Below are 14,878 nucleotides of genomic sequence, written 5' to 3'. Positions count from 1 at the left end.
CCGGCTCGACAGCGCATCCGAATTCCGAGCGTGGACCAAGACGCGAAGAAGTTGGGTTTACCGGAAAAACTGGCCCGTCAAAGAAGAAAGTGTGCTACAGCCAGCCAGCCACTCCGGCGTCTCTCCTGTTTCATCTCGAATTTGGCTTTCTAGCTGCAGCTGCTCCTACGTCCGTAAGCTCGGCTGTGGAAGTGCACCTGCCATTCGGACGTAGTCGAGGCTGTCAGACAGGGCTTGTCATCTCCGCGGAAGACGTGGAGCGAGAGGGGAATGGAGCGGCGATAGGAGATTCTTCTTGATCGGAGCCACATTAGGGTAGTAGTGTGGTGGACGAGGCGAGGGAGAAAGCTCGAGGAAGCCGACAGGGCGGAAGGGGAGGAGAATATGGCAGAAGGGGTGACGCCGCCCTCGGCCCTCGTCGATTTTGTCGCGGGCACCGTGGCAGGCATCGCCAGCCTCGTGGCCGGCCATCCCTTCGACACGGTCAAGACGCGACTCCAGGCCCAAGCCCAAGAGACGAAGGGCTCAAGTGCAAGACCCTCGGCTCCGACGACGTCAACGACCCCGCTGCTGCTGCAGAATGGCGTCGCTGATGGGCGGCGATATCGCTCCGCGCTGGATGCGCTGCGGACCATCGTCAGGGAGGAGAGCGTGACGGGCCTGTTCAAGGGCATCACCTCGCCCATGCTCGGCGTGGCCGCCATGAATGCATCCGTCTTTGGCGTCTATGGGATAGCACTCCGCTTTCTGGAGAGCCGCGAGCCGACGATGAAGGAGCCAACGAGCTTGATGCACATCTTTCTTGCCGGGTGCGCGAGCGGCGTCGTCACAGCGTGAGTCCTTCGCACCATCACCGAGGCTAGGTGCAAAGAAGGCTGACGGTGATTCTGTCTGGATCAGCCTCATCACATCTCCAATTGACCTCATCAAGATCCGGCAGCAGCTCTCTTTCCCTGCCTCAGGGGCTACTCCGTCTACAGCAGCCTCTGTTGTCCAGAGACCGCCGACTGCCGAGCCTCGGACAATCGATGTCGTGCGCGACATCTGGAAGAAAGGAGGTCTTCGAGGCCTCTATCGCGGCTTTGGCTGCACCTGCATCCGAGATGTGAGTCCTCTATGGGCAGTGTCAAACAAAGAGTCGCTTCACTGACCTATCTGCGATGCAACAGCTCGGCTACGTAGGTCATCGCTCACGTCTCGTTCTTCCGCGTTCGCTTTGTCCTGATTCCACTCTCCCTTTCTTACTCTTGCACAGGGCCCTTACTTTCTCGTAAGTCTGTTCAGGCGCATGACTGGCTTCCAGCGGCTGAACCCAGGCGCACGCAGGCATACGAAGTCTTCAATCGAGCCTTACTTTCCCTTCACGACGGCCGAGACGGCCAACCTCGTAGGCTGACCAGCCTGGAGCTGGCCCTCTCGGGAGGGTTAGCGGGCCTTGTCGGCTGGCTATCGACCTTTGGCGCTGATGTCGTCAAGACGCGTGTTCAGGCAACTGACGCGCCTCCGTCGTCTTGGTCATCGTCGCTGTGGCCGCCGAAGAGCGCCTTTGCCCGTGCAGCCGCGCAGACGTATCGCGAAGGCGGATCTAAGGCCTTTCTTGCCGGCGTTGGACCTACGATTGTCCGGTGAGCAGAGCAGAGCCAAATGCTTGTCGTTACGCTCCAGACTGACGAGGTTGCCCAGGGCGTTGCCGGTGAATGCGGTCCTGGTGAGTTGTCGCCATTCGCCTTCCTCTCTGAATTTGACTGGCTGACGGCTGTCGTTTCCTTGGCGGCTCCAGTTCATCACCTTTGAATCGACGAGAGACGCCTTACAGAAGTGGGGCTTATAGACTGTCTCCTGTATATGGTGTACTGATAGAAAGAGCAATAGATACAGAGGGGGCTTTGGAATGCACGGACAGGTCTGTGCGCGGCGCAGCGGAGGGGCTCGACAGCTCGCAGTTGGAGATGAAGCAACTTCTTCCTCTCTTTCCTCCCTCTTACCTCCTTACGAACACGATTGACCATCGCGGCGGGTCTATCAGCTCCACCCTCCCGTAAAGTGGCCTTCCCTGGTATTCCCCAGGGCGCTACAACATGGGCAAGAAAACTCCACCGGTGTCGCCCACCATTTCGAGTGGCGACCAGTCGAGCGCGTCGAGCACCGAAAAGACGCCGACTACGTCCCTGTCGTCTTTGTCGCCCGGTGCTGACAGTGCCAGCATTCTAGATCCAGTCAATGCCAAGGTTGAGATGGTTGACGACGAGGTCGGCGAAGTGTTTCATCCGCCCATTGTCTTGGAGATCACAGAAGAAGACAAGGACAATGGGATGCATGGGGCCTCGATTCTGCTCGAGACTGGTCCATTGACAGGTGACTTGGAAGCCATTGGCGCACAATCTTGCCACCAGGTCATCGAGACGAACACAACAAGTTGGGAGAAGGGCGACAAGGCGACAAGCAAGCAACCCGTCCCCTTTGGCAACCTTAGTGATGCGATTCCAAGCAGAACCAATGTTGCCATGACTGCGCAGCAACCTGTCTCGCCTCCTGTGATCGGCCAAATTATAAGGACGTCCTCGGTCTCGCCCGACACCAAGCTGTGGAAAACGCCACGGGGATACAAGCGTTATCGATCGACAGACACTGACGAGTGTTGCTGCGAAGACGAAGAGGGAAAGAGAGACAGTGTCGACGATGATGACGACGGCTCAGCAGAAGAGGCTTCGGTCTCGTCCAAGACAGCGAGGCGCAAGAATGGAAAAGAAAAGCTCGTCGATTGCCCTGACCAGGACGAAAACTCTGCAAAAGCTGCATTGAACCGGCATCTACAGCAATCGATGATGGGCGTCGACCCAAAGTTGCTTGAAAGTGTCTGGTCTGCCATTCCTTCCGATGTTGAACGAGGCGTCGGATCAATGCTGGCAGCAATCCAGAGCGAGAACCAGAACGATGCCGAATCCGAATGTGCAGACTCGGACGACTTCAAAGACGTTGCAGAAGATGAGCTGAGCGACGATGGGTCTCAAGTCTCCGAAGCTGGGTCTTCGCAAATTCAAGGTGCAGCCAACGAAGCTGCGCTGCCCCTATCGAGACGAGTCGCCCCCATGCGTGGCTTTGAAGGAGAGCATATGTGGATCACAACGCTGCCTCGCGGCCTTCCCGTACCACTCTGCAGGCCTGGTCTAGGCCTGTTTCCAGACTGGCTTCATCCAGCCTTTCACGTTGCCTCCGCGGATGGGCAGCCTCGTCCCTCACCCAAGCTCCTCGAGATGTGAGTCTTTCATGCTCCTGGCATGGCGTCCACCCATTGTGACTCTTCTTCTCTCTCCCAGCCTCCGTCGAGCTATTGAACAGACGAGGAATGACCGGAGATACTGGCCTATTTTTTTCGCCCACACGTTTGGCCCCATTGTCTACAGGTCGAGGCGTCAGGCCATGGAACAAACGATCGGTGTGGTCCTCGAGAGGTACGAACAATCCCTTCTTAGTTTGGCACATTCGAATGCAAACTACAGGCAGCGTGAGCGTTCCCCGTCTTGTTTGACAATACGACACCACTCGTCTCACCCCTTTCTCTCAGGCCGGCAGGAGCAAGAGAGAGACGCTCTCTATCTTTGCAACAAAGACGAGCTGAGTTCACCGATTCCTTTCCTCGCCGTTGCAATCGCCTTCTCGTCTGACTGTTGGTCATTACAGGTTTATCGAACGGTATCTCGGCTCCTTTGACAATTTTTCCTCGTTTCAAGAATTTGACGAGGGGCTGCAAGATCTGCTGCCCACGGTCTGGGAGGAGATCAATGGGCAGATTGTGCGATACGCAGCCGCCGTCGGAATTGCGGACGCCATCAGAGCTCTCGAGGACGAAAGGGCAGATTATGCCATCTGGGGTACGGCACGCTTTGCCGTGCTGGAAGCGACCGTGTGGGATAGCGAATCGTCGGAAGGCGGCAGGCCAATGGAGCCCCACGAACTCACAGAGAGGGACAGGCGCGAGTGGGAGAATCGGCTTGCGCTGTGTAAGAGCAGACAAGAGGCAATTGATGTGGTGAGGGCTCCTAAGAATTACACTATTTTTCTGTAGTGCAAGCAGTTGGGCTCACTCACGTTTCTCTTCTGCGCAGACAGAGGCGGTCTTTGGACCACTGAGGTCCGTCCCATTCCACCACCGTCCGAGGATCAGACTGAGCAGCCTCTGGAAGCGGTTCTGCGAGTGCCGCATTTGCAGGAGAAGCCGCAAGCGCGCTAAGCTCAGCTTGGTGAGTGTCGCCGTCTTCCTGGCTGGCTCCTGTAGCTCGACGCTGACTCATGATCTCTTCTCCTACAAGGGAGAGAGTGAAGACAACTAGATAAGCGACTTGACAAAGTGTAGAAACAAGCCACGACAATTTCGTGTACAAACATCATCGACGAGACCCCGAGTCCGCCACACATCTGTGAATGAAGAATCACCACTTCCTCTATGTGTTGTGTTGCGAGAGGAGAAGGATGTACCTGGCGAACACACATTGCGAGAATTGAAAGTACAAGAATGAAGATGAGAATGATTGAGGGGTGTGTGCATGCTGTGGGTAAAATAATCATCGAGAAGAAGCATTAATGGGTGAAGGCATTGTCCTTGAGCCTGGCTTTGAACAAGCTCTCCTTTTTCTTTGTTGCAGGCGGAGAGGGAGCAGCGACGACCTCTGGTGGCTTCTCCGTCACCTTTGTTGTCCCGTTCTTTTCGCCAGCTGTCATGGCTCCCTTTCTGTCCCTGTATGCGTCTCTCTCCTGGAGCCGCATGCGCATAACTTCGTGCAGCCTATCTTCGTCATCGTCGCTCTCGCCCTCTAGCTGGACTTTGCCCGGCATTCCTTTCGACTCGTCCTCGACAAGGTCGCCGCCCTTGGGAAAGCGCACATTGGCCATGGAGGGAATGACCATGACTGGTCCCTGCCCCTGTTCACCTTCCTGAGCAGCGGGACCGGCATTTTGTGCACTCTCGAGGAGATGCGCGAGCTCGTGACCCGCTTCATCTGCTTTTCTGTCCTTGTCCTCGATGGAGGAAGAAGAAGAGCTGACTGCGCCGCTTCGATGCTTAGACCCGAGCTCGTTAGAGATGGGCGCGCCCTTTCCCAAAGCCACTCGCTTGGCCCGCTCCTTCTTGAATCTGCTCACTCGCTTGCCGTCCTCGTCCAGCAGGTCCTCATTCTCGTCGGCAGCAACGAGATCCTGCCCTTCGCCCTCCTGGTATTCCTCATCCGCTCCTTTGTTCTGGCGCTCCCCGGTCAGGAAGCTCCAACGCTCCTTAGCTTTGAGATATTCACGCTTCAGCTCCTCGTTCCCTCCAAACGAAGACTCGTCGGCGTTGAAGGACGGAGCGAGAGCCATAATGTCATCGCTGTCATACCCGTCATCGTCGTCGTCGCTGAGGTCCGAACCGAGACCAAGCGCCTCGAGCTCTTCCGGGTCAAGCTGCTGCTCCTTCATAGCTTCGATCTCTGCCATGCCTGCTTCGTCGTCATCTGAGTCGAAATCGGTGGGCTCGGTCCCAATCACCTGTCGACGGTATGTCTCCTCCATGTTGGCATCAGCGTCGTCGTCGTCTTCGTCGTCGTCGCGCGTGCTGACTGCTTCGATACCTCCAAAGCGAACTTTGCCCCCCGGTCTCGCTTCCTTGACCTCCCCCTCTTGGCCCTTGACGACTGACTCCTGATCGCGGCTTTGACCACCCTCTGCCGCTTTCCTCCTCTCCTCGAGCTTGGCAGCGTACGCCTTGCTTGGTCTGGCATGCGGTACGCTTGGTGTCAGACCCATTTGTTCTCTCTCCCGCTCCAGCGGCTCATCCGATTGCGAGGCTCTGTCCAGCGCCGTCATGCCCTTGGACTGCCGAGGCCCAGCAGGGAGTGGCCTTTCCTTGACGACGTCCGACAGCGCCCCTTGGTTGACGCTCTTTCTCGGTGTCACTTTCGGTGCTGCATTGAGGAACCCGCGCTTGAAGCCGCTGCTGCTGCTGCTGCTGCTGCTGCTTGTGCTTTGCCCCTGTCGCCCTGGGTCCCTCTCCACCACGCTCTCTCCGACCGCCGCCGCCTTCTTGCTGCTTGACGCCTCGGCCTGGCCCTCCACGTTCATCTTGCTCGCCTCTTTCCTGAGCCGATTGCTCTCTGCAAGACCCTGTATGATTTCCTGGCCTTGCGGGTGGCCCCGAATCGCGCTGATGCCCATGAGTTCCAGCAGCTGCCTGGCCTCCTCCTCTTCTGTCGAGTCTTCCGCAACGTCGCGTGTCGCTCTTGCAATCCTCGACGAGCTTTGCTTCGCAGCTGAACGTTCAGGCCGATGTCTCTCACGCTCGGGTGACTGAATCCGGACCTGCTTCTTTGGCGATGAGAAGCTGGCTCGGGCGGCGCTGGGCAGCTCGACGCTGCGCGTCATGCGGTCCGACAGCGTCTCCGGCTCGTTGCGGCTGCCCGTGAGGCTGCTCGACCGACTCATCCTCGAGGAGGCAACAGAAGATCCTGAGTCGGGAAAGAACTCCCGACCGACAAAATCGCTGCTCCGCTCCGCGGCTGGGCTACTTGGATTGAGGTTGAGGAAGCCCTTTCGGATGCCCGACGAGCCGAATTTCGGCAAGGGTGGCGGGGGCGGGCTCGTGCGCTTGAGCACAGACTTGGTGGGCGGTGGACGATTGGCCGAGGAAAGCTTGCGCTTCAACGTCGGCCTGGCTTGCTTGTCTTCTGACTCTTCGTCGCCGTCTTCTTCCTCGTCGACGTCGACGTCGAGAGGCGCCTTGGCTTGGGCCACGTCTTCGCTCTCGTCCAGCTCCTCCTCCTCCTCAAGCTCACCGAGGATCGACTCCATCCATGCCCGTCTATCCTCCCTCGGCTCCCTGACAAACGGCACGAGCGGCGCCGGTTTCCTCACTTGCCCTTCTTCTTCTTCGTCTCCAAGTTGCTCAATCGGATCGACAAACGGCAAGCCGTCCTCATTGACGGCCTTTCCCTCATCGTCGATCTCCGTCTTTGGGCCCGTTGCTCCCTCTTCGCCTTCGCCCTGATCACCCAGGGGAAGAAAGGGCAATGCCCCCTTTTCGACGTGCTCGGCCAGAGTCTGTCGCGCCAGCTGCACCACCTCGTCTCGCAGCTGCGCCACCCGCTCCTCGAGAGCTGGTAAAGAAGGAGGCTCGTCAGTCCTGCATCGGGTACAGAGCAAGGGAAAGGTAGAAAGTCATGACATACCAGACTTGTTTCTTGAGAGCAGTCCAATGGCTTCGTCGACCCGCATCTCAACGATGCGCTTGCCCGTCTGGCTGTCCACACTAATGCGCGCCGAGTCATCGACGAGTGACGAGCCGGCAGCGATGACGGCGTCGGCCGCATCGACGTTGATCCTCACGATCCCTGCACCCGAGGTCGGCGTCGAGGGCATCTCTTCATCCTCCTCTCCATCGTCAGACGAGGCAGCCGAAGACAACGTGGTGGCGGTGGACCAGGCATCGTCGGACTGGCGCTTTTTGAGCTCCTGGAGCTGCTGCAGGGTCGCGTTGAGCGTCGCGAGTCGGCGCTGCGCCTCGATTGCCTCGGCTCGCTTCACTTTAAGCGGGTGCTCCCCCTCCTCTGGCGTCGCTGGGGAAGAGGAAGAGGATGAGGAAGGATCGAGCGGCGTGAGAATCGTCATCGTCGTTGATCTCCCATCAATGCGCTGCTCGCACGACCGTTCCTCCTCTGCTACTACTACTACTACTACTGGACGTGGAGAGGAGGACAATTTTGAAAAAAAAAAAAAACGAGAAAAATCGAGAGAAAGTCAAATTTGAGGAGATTCAAGTGGGGCTTGGGTCTGGCACTGGTTTTGATGCGTGTGCCTAGACGCGGCCTATCACCACCACCATCTCAGATCTTTTAAAAAGACTAGGCTCGCCCGATCAAGATGTCTACCTCGACGCCGTCGCTGTACGCATCGGCGGCGTCTGTGCCGCTCATCATATCACCGGCGCTGTCCTACGCACCACCGCCCAAGCTTCCCCCCTCGCTCCACCCACTGCCACCAAACCTGGCCGACTACTTTGTCTATCCCTTCAATCTCGAGCGATTCGTGCTCGACGAGGCCTCGCGCCGGGAGCGCGAGCGGCGCGAAACGATGCGGCGTGTTGCCCCGGGATGGAATGGCAGCGAGGGGAGCGTGCTGCAGCCGACGAGGGTCTCACACAAGCACGAGGAGGATGAGGCCAAAGACAGAGAGGAGGAGGACCAGTGGACGAGGGCGTTTGGCGAGGCCGCTCGATCGTCGTGAAGGCGTCAAGAATGCCGTGAAAGCATCAACAAAGTCTCCCCAATCGCTGCATTACTGTATATTACCATTTATCTAGAGAATCTCGACACACTGATATCGCTGCTTCTTGGTCTTTACACCCACCGAGCCGTCCGGCCGCTGTTTGCAAACTCAGCAAAGTCCCACACCCTTGCCTCCAAGAGGTCCAGCGGTGCTCTCCAGAGGTATGCCTGCGCCTCCTCCTCCCCATCGTCGCCGCAAGCCAGCAACGCCTTGACCCTCGCTGGATCGAGCTTGGCGAGGACGCCAGCGAGCGCATCTCTGGGCCGCACGTCATTGGCCAGCGCCGGCGATTCTGGATCGGGCACGATGCGCACTCGCACACGCACGTACTCGTCGCCCTCAAAGGCGTCCAGTCGCCGCACATCCTCGGGACCGAGGCCACGCACCACGGTCCCGCGCACCGCACCCAGGTGTTTCCCCTCTGCGGCCACGCTCTCTGATCGCTCCAGCGTGAGCAGTGCGGGATAGTCCTGGCCCACGACGTGGTGCAGCTCGTGCCTCGGCAAGATCGCCGGCTGGATCGAAAGCGTCGAACCGGCGTGCCCGATGATCTTGGACAGGATCGCTGGGTGGACAAGGGTGCCGTAAAAGAAGAGTGTGTAGGTGCCGCGCGGCGACGTGGGCGCGCGCGCGTCTGCATCGATGTAGGCGGCGGGGAAATGCGTCATGATCGTGGCGTGACTCTAAACGCTACGCCTAGCGCTTGACGTGGTGCTCTCGATGGCCGTCGTCTCGACTAGCAAACAACGCGGCAGAATCACGCCCCGAGATTCCCTTATCGCACGCAGTCTCCAGAGCAGCCAAAATCAGAAAGCCGCGAGCGCGCCTCCACCTGGCCCAAGGCGTAGATCACCTTCGCCCTCGCAGACACACGCGATGAGGAAATAATGTAAGAAAGAAAAAAAAAGGAAGAATCAAAAATCACCACAGAGGGAGAGCGATCTGGACAACAGATGGAGCATGCTGCTTTGCTCGCACTTATTTCATTTCGCTAAGTTTGAGGCTTCCTGCCCTGCAGGGTATGGCTGTCTTGACCTCACGCTTTCTCACGACGTCCCTTGCTTAGTCTTGCTCGTCCTGCTGCTGCTGTTGCTGCTGCTGAAGAAGCGGCGTAAGCCTGTCGAGCTCTTGTCGTGCTGCATCCAGCTTGTTCTGCCAGCCTCGTCGCTGTTGACTCGTAGCAACATTGCCAACCGTCTCTAAGAAGGCATCCAGGCCAGGTAGACTTGCGCTGGCCATGTTCTGAGCTCCTGCCGTTGCTGACGCTCCTGTGTTGAGCTTGTACTGCAGCTCACTGACTTGCTGCTGCAGAGAAGCGACTTTGTTGGCCAGCGAGGTGCTGGCATCGTGAATCGTCTTTTTTCCTCGGGTCATGGGTGCAGAAGCAGCAAGGGGCGCGGTGACGAGAAGGAGCAGCGGGAGAAGTTGCTTTGGGTGCATTGTGGATTGGTGAAGAGCTCTTGGTCAGTGGTGAGGAAGGAACAGGCTGAATTTGGGAGGAGGGGACGACAGCGATGCATCTTTACAAGTTGCTGCCGAGTTCTCTCGAACGTCATATCTCTCCCAAAAGCTGTCCAATCGATGTAACCCGACGGATTTGATATCAGGACAATCGAAAGGTGGAAGAAGAAGAAAAAATGGGAGAGGAGGTGGCTGAGAGCAGTGCAACGGGCAAACGAGGCAGTGACACACAGCATTGGATACCATCGCCGACTTTTATGCATCTTCTCAATTTGTCTCCATTCTACCTTTACTGGTCAGCAAGCTCGCAGCAAGCTCCACTAGTTAGTCTCGTCTCTTAAAGGAGGAGAAAGCCGAACGTCCCTGCTCTTGCTTTTACACAAGCTCTTGCTCAAGAACATCGCGAGAATGTTGCTACAGCAACAGTCTGGGCATCGTCGCTCCTGATATTGTGAGACATCGAGCCTAGGCTTCGTCAGCCTCCTACGCTTCAGTGTGAGAAGGGCAGAACATAGCCTGAGCTGGAAAATGTACCTCAGCACCCTGCAAAGAATATCTATGATGTTCTGTTCGCTCACTTGAGCATACGTGGCGGAGCGGCTGGAGCAGAACTGTCTTCGATGAAGCGGACGAAAATGTAACGCCTAGTCTCAGCTGAACGCTCAGTATGTTGTCAACCTCTTCCTCAGTACGATGCAGTCGTCTAAGTAGATGAAAACTCATTTGATTAACCTCACATGCCCTATTCTCACAGCGACATCATTTATCCCAATGGCCACAAATAGCTGCTGCTAGCCAGGACGCAACCCTTCACATGCTCGCCTTTGAATCTCCCCGATCCTGATGCGACTTGCTCGTCAATTGAATTGACAATTCTGGAGCTCATCTCCAGCTTTCTGTAGCTCTTTCTTGGCGTTGGAGAACGACTTTTTCTTCTTTTCGACGCTCGAAAGGCCCCGTGGCAGCATCCTTTTGAGAAGTCCTTTTGCGCGTTTCCGGCGTTCGTCATTCTCAGACAGACTTTTAGTAAGCTCGTACGTACTTCTTGCTAACTTTAGATCGGCAAACCATAGTTCATGAGCCTCGACCTTACGTTTCCATTTCAGCCAGTTTCGATAAAGCCTTTGGCTTTTTCTGACCAAGTGTTGACGTCTCCACGGGATCGGAAGTTGCCCAAGGTCTTACTTTTGAAACCAATCGAAGCTGACTTCTCGCCCATGACCTTTGAGCTTCCTTCCCCTTTTGCGGCTGCTGAGCTCCCCTTTTTAGTATTCTCCAATTTTTTTCGAGCACTTTGCTAAGCCTTGAGAAGGTGTCATACCATAGGTCACGGAACTCTTGCGCCTCTTCTACGGTGTAACGTGCCTCCTGGTCAACAACGTTAAGAGGCGAACTGGCGTCCAGTATGCGTGAGTGACTGTTTGACCCCTCTGCGTCGTCGAAAGACATTTTCGATGTAGTGAGCTTATCGACCTTTTTTTGCCATTCAGCGCTTGCAGCTTCCGCCTTTTTTCGTTCCTCCCACAGGATCTGGAGTGGCTCCGGCCATCGTGCGCGGACTCCCTCGTCCTCCCAGTCGCTTGGATAATGAATCTGTTCGTACGTATTGGCTGGTAACTCATGTCCGGCCACTGCACTTCCTTCACCATCGGCGATTGCTGCTTTTCTTTTTTTATCAGTGGCCGCGTGTCTCTCCGTGCCATGCATGCCCTGAACACAGATGCTGAGTACTGCAACTGCGAGGACGCAAAATAGAAAGTTTGCGAAACGCATGGCGGACCACTCGCAAGAGAGCCAACAACTTAGTGGATATTGAAGACAGGTCGAAAATTGTTTTCGTAGGGCGGCAACAACGGTATTTTCAGGTTGTATTGTGGAAGAGTGTCTCTTGAAGAAGAAAAAGGGCTTGCTCTTGAAGATTCCTGCTCTCAGGGGTGCGTTCTCGTCTTTCTTTTTCGAGTCTAGCAGAGGAAGAGGTCTCTTTATGTAGCTTCAGAGCGACAGGCGGTGGGCTGAATCGTGAGGCTGCATCCTGGGGCTTAGGGGGCTTTGACCATTTCGCTCCTGTTCAGGCCTGAGCCTGAGCGCGAGTACTCCTCGTCTTGAGCTGCTGCTACTTTTTCGAGCAGCTCTCGAAAAACAATCACTCCACTCCTGGGCGTAGATATAAACACAAACATCCCGACAGCGCGCCTGCAGTCGCCGAAAGAGTCGCGAAATAAGTGTACAGTACTTTTGACCGAGCAGACAGTTTCCAACAGGATGATCAAAGACCAGTCGAGGCCTTGCCCCTTCAGTTCGGTCTAGCTGGCTCTACCTGCCCCTAGGTCGTGACTTGACAGCTCTAGGCGCCCATGCTCTCGTTCTTACCAATAATGAAAGGCAAAATCGAAATTGGAAGGATGAATTGAGCTTGCAAGTGAGGAGACTCAGGCTTCGGGTGGTCCGAGCACTCGCCGTTGAGGCACGCGGCGTTTTTGCCGGAACAGAACGAGGCCGTTGAGATGGAGCACGTTGTTTGCAGCTCAGCCACTAGCTTGAAGCTACTTTTTGCCTTTGCATCCAGCGATAGCTGACGGCGATGCATATTCGACGAGCTATCAGGATTGAGGTCATTCAAAAAGCTAGTTGCAGTAGTGTGGTGTTGGGTATAGACGGACCATTGACTAGGGTGAAACCAGGTAAGAGAACTCGTCACTTTGGCTTGTGCGTCGGATGTCTAGCAAATGTGCACTTCTTCATGATACAAGTGCTCGTCAAGGGAACTTTGCTCTTCTCCTTGGAAGCGTTTCTGTCCCTCACAGTCTTAAGATGCGAAACCGCAGCTGTGCATCAGTCTTCTCGATACCCACCCGACCTTATGGTTAGAGAGATACATTTTATCATCATTCGTCTCATTGGATTAAAAAGATACGTCCCTGGCCTTGAAGTACACGCATCGTCCCCTCCAACCTCTTTTACCTCTTTTGAAATCCAATAACTTCCTCGATCACATTCGGTCGGTGATCGCCTCAGTTCTCTTCACTGTGCTTCTGACTCCCTTGCCGTTCTAGTTCTGCTTTGATCTTGTTGGTTGCAGAAAGGAAGCTCTTCTCCCAATGGATGCACTCCTTTTTCGCCCTATCTCCGGTCACTATTGGATGTTTTTTTGCTGACGCGTTCATAATAATTCTTGGCGTATTGTTTAAATTCGTCGTTGTTGGACGCTTCAGCTTCTTCGCACACCTTTTTTGCGGCGCGGTAGTCTCCGTACACCGGTCGCCAATTTTTGTAGTGCTCCTTCGCTTTCTTTCGCTGTTCGAACAGTCTCTTGGCCCTTTCGGGCCATTGTGCGCGGAACTTTTCATTTTTCCACTCGGGAGGATTGAACTCCTTTTGATAGATTGGAGCAAGAGATGCCTCCTGTTCGGTCGCTGCGTTTCCTTCAACCTCCGTGGCTGCTGCCTTTCCTTTGCTGTCTGTGACCGAAGTCCCCTCTTCTCCATCCATAGCCTGAACGCAGATACTGAGGATCGCGACCGCGAGGAGCAGGAACCAGAACCTTGACAAACGCATCTTGGACTGGATGAGCGAGATACAAAATTAAATCGCGAATCGGGAAAGGAAGACAGATTGAGAATGGTCCTTGAGGCAAAGACGAGCTTTTCTTTGGCAAAGGTGTGAAGGAGCCTCTCTCGAGATATGGCTTTCGTAGAGACCGTTTGTGGTCTGGGCGAAGGGGCATTTTCCTCTTTGAGTCAAGCTGAGAAGGATGTCTCTATATATAGCTTCAGGTCTGCTCTTCAGTATGCCGTGGGCTGAATTGTGAGGCTGCATCGCCCGCGGCTTACGCAGGGGCTTCCCTGACCGAGCACAGCTGAACCACGCGCCCCGGTCGCCGCTGATTTCCAGCTGCGTAAGCCCTTTGTGCGTCGTGCATGTTGGCAAGGAGGTTCTCAAGTCGCAGGCCTACTTATTTCAGCACAGCGTTTTCAGTCACCTCAGACAAGCGGCTTCGTCCGCTGCCTTCGTTTTTCTTACTAGTACTGTACTGTACATCTGGCTTCGGCAAGTCAAGACTACGTAAATCTGTATCTTTCGCTGTGTCGTCTCTTGCCGATCCCGCTAGTCCTTGTTTTCTTTCCTTCCGGGAATAAGGTCACCCCACTTTCGCCTGGGTCAAGAGTCTTCGCTGTCCGATTCCTTTTCCTTGCCCTTTTTCGATTTGGCTAAAAGAGGCTCGGCCTCGTCGTCGGAGGCTTTTCCTTTGCCCTTATTTCCTTTTCGTTGATCAGTGCGGTGCTGGACAACTCCACTCTCCGATCCTTCTCCTTTTGTGTTTCGCAACTTGAGCCACTGCTCCTTCCATTCACGAAGAGGTCTTCTTATGTTTTGCCACTTTAGCCACCGCGCATTCCATACACGAAGACGTTCTCTGGCATCCTCCTCCTCCTTTTTGAACTTTATGAGTTGATCTTCTCGAAAGGGTTTGTCTCTAATGAATTCGGCGAGCAATTGGCAGAGGGAATGGTAGGCTGGCGTTAGATCCCCAAATTTCCATTGCTCATAAAGTTTTTCTCGTTTGGCCCCATTCGCGAGCGCTTGCCTGGCACATTCGAGGCCCGAAAACTTCAACATCCAATCCTGAAAGAGATCGAGACCTTTTACCGGCCAGCGGCTGCGCTCGTGCTCGTCGCCAAACTGGTTGATCTGTTGGTTGATGTTGGCCAGGTAGGCATCGGTCGGTATCTCAGTAAATTCCAGGTCAATATAGGGTCGCTTCCCGGGCGAGGTCGCTGACTCTCCTAGCGTAAACATGTTCTCTAGGTCCGAGTTCCTATGCGGGCTCGTTGAACTGCTTCCTGAATCCATGGGCATGGCATATGTGGCGATCAATGCAAAGGTGAAGGAGAGGAGGATGAAAATGAGTGAACGCATGATGGCAGAAGCGGGCGCTCTCATAGGGATAGGCGTTCGAATGTTGCCAAGTCGGTGACTGGTGGTCTCCTGAATAGAGGAAGTGTCTTTTACACGAGAGGAAGGGCTGTAAAGGAAGGGAGGAGGCTTGCTGTCCGAGGAACACATGTCTTTTATCGAAAAAAAAAGGACATTTGCTTGCATGTAGTCTGATTTCTCCTTTGCAGAC

At 55.3% G+C, this 14,878-nt stretch overlaps 8 protein-coding genes across 8 annotated transcripts; 3 read left to right on the top strand and 5 right to left on the bottom strand.

Moving 5' to 3' along the window:
* Positions 1-81: 81 nt before the first annotated feature.
* On the top strand, positions 82-1,885 carry FA10DRAFT_269078 (mitochondrial carrier). Its single transcript, XM_025522604.1, has 7 exons — positions 82-833; positions 901-1,105; positions 1,170-1,178; positions 1,256-1,270; positions 1,327-1,625; positions 1,684-1,708; positions 1,781-1,885. Exons 1-7 carry the CDS (start codon positions 385-387, stop codon positions 1,829-1,831), a joined length of 1,053 nt encoding a protein of 350 aa, XP_025374993.1. The 5' UTR covers positions 82-384; the 3' UTR covers positions 1,832-1,885.
* A 193-nt stretch (positions 1,886-2,078) lies between these two features.
* FA10DRAFT_303881 (hypothetical protein) lies at positions 2,079-4,331 on the top strand (the record flags this gene model as incomplete). Its single annotated transcript, XM_025525295.1, has 4 exons — positions 2,079-3,256; positions 3,682-4,030; positions 4,107-4,241; positions 4,311-4,331. The coding sequence occupies 4 exons, from the start codon at positions 2,079-2,081 to the stop codon at positions 4,329-4,331; spliced, it is 1,683 nt and encodes a 560-aa protein (XP_025374992.1).
* Positions 4,332-4,352: 21 nt separating this feature from the next.
* FA10DRAFT_303880 (hypothetical protein) lies at positions 4,353-7,713 on the bottom strand. Its single transcript, XM_025525294.1, has 2 exons — positions 7,197-7,713; positions 4,353-7,124 (listed from the first exon to the last, which is right to left on the bottom strand). The coding sequence occupies exons 1-2, from the start codon at positions 7,633-7,635 to the stop codon at positions 4,579-4,581; spliced, it is 2,985 nt and encodes a 994-aa protein (XP_025374991.1). The 5' UTR covers positions 7,636-7,713; the 3' UTR covers positions 4,353-4,578.
* Positions 7,714-7,829: 116 nt separating this feature from the next.
* Positions 7,830-8,453, top strand: FA10DRAFT_269076 (hypothetical protein). The gene has a single exon (XM_025522603.1). It carries the CDS (start codon positions 7,888-7,890, stop codon positions 8,248-8,250), a length of 363 nt encoding a protein of 120 aa, XP_025374990.1. The 5' UTR covers positions 7,830-7,887; the 3' UTR covers positions 8,251-8,453.
* FA10DRAFT_269075 (hypothetical protein) lies at positions 8,294-9,093 on the bottom strand. The gene has a single exon (XM_025522602.1). The coding sequence runs from the start codon at positions 8,958-8,960 to the stop codon at positions 8,364-8,366; it is 597 nt and encodes a 198-aa protein (XP_025374989.1). The 5' UTR covers positions 8,961-9,093; the 3' UTR covers positions 8,294-8,363.
* Positions 9,094-9,326: 233 nt separating this feature from the next.
* FA10DRAFT_296495 (hypothetical protein) lies at positions 9,327-9,732 on the bottom strand (the record flags this gene model as incomplete). The annotated part of the gene is made up of 1 exon (XM_025524502.1): positions 9,327-9,732. One exon carries the CDS (start codon positions 9,730-9,732, stop codon positions 9,355-9,357), a length of 378 nt encoding a protein of 125 aa, XP_025374988.1. The 3' UTR covers positions 9,327-9,354.
* A 3,141-nt stretch (positions 9,733-12,873) lies between these two features.
* FA10DRAFT_262250 (hypothetical protein) lies at positions 12,874-13,308 on the bottom strand (the record flags this gene model as incomplete). The annotated part of the gene is made up of 1 exon (XM_025520111.1): positions 12,874-13,308. One exon carries the CDS (start codon positions 13,306-13,308, stop codon positions 12,874-12,876), a length of 435 nt encoding a protein of 144 aa, XP_025374987.1.
* Positions 13,309-13,911: 603 nt separating this feature from the next.
* FA10DRAFT_262249 (hypothetical protein) lies at positions 13,912-14,670 on the bottom strand (the record flags this gene model as incomplete). Its single annotated transcript, XM_025520110.1, has 1 exon — positions 13,912-14,670. The coding sequence occupies one exon, from the start codon at positions 14,668-14,670 to the stop codon at positions 13,912-13,914; it is 759 nt and encodes a 252-aa protein (XP_025374986.1).
* Between the last annotated feature and the right edge of the window lie 208 nt (positions 14,671-14,878).

Source organism: Acaromyces ingoldii (genome assembly GCF_003144295.1).
Source record: "Acaromyces ingoldii strain MCA 4198 unplaced genomic scaffold FA10scaffold_6, whole genome shotgun sequence".
NCBI lineage: Eukaryota > Fungi > Basidiomycota > Exobasidiomycetes > Exobasidiales > Cryptobasidiaceae > Acaromyces > Acaromyces ingoldii.
This window is presented reverse-complemented; position numbering and strand designations above follow the sequence as displayed.

Bases quoted from the DNA above. Each gene is read 5' to 3' on its own strand.
- FA10DRAFT_269078 (XM_025522604.1), top strand. From the start codon at position 385: ATGGCAGAAGGGGTGACGCCGCCCTCGGCCCTCGTCGATTTTGTCGCG. The intron at 834-900 runs GTGAGTCCTTCG...TGTCTGGATCAG, and splicing joins GCGAGCGGCGTCGTCACAGC to CCTCATCACATCTCCAATTG. The intron at 1,626-1,683 runs GTGAGCAGAGCA...GAGGTTGCCCAG, and splicing joins GTTGGACCTACGATTGTCCG to GGCGTTGCCGGTGAATGCGG.
- FA10DRAFT_303880 (XM_025525294.1), bottom strand. From the start codon at position 7,635: ATGACGATTCTCACGCCGCTCGATCCTTCCTCATCCTCTTCCTCTTCC. The intron at 7,125-7,196 runs GTATGTCATGAC...CTTCTTTACCAG, and splicing joins GCTCTCAAGAAACAAGTCTG to CTCTCGAGGAGCGGGTGGCG.
- FA10DRAFT_269076 (XM_025522603.1), top strand. From the start codon at position 7,888: ATGTCTACCTCGACGCCGTCGCTGTACGCATCGGCGGCGTCTGTGCCG.
- FA10DRAFT_269075 (XM_025522602.1), bottom strand. From the start codon at position 8,960: ATGACGCATTTCCCCGCCGCCTACATCGATGCAGACGCGCGCGCGCCC.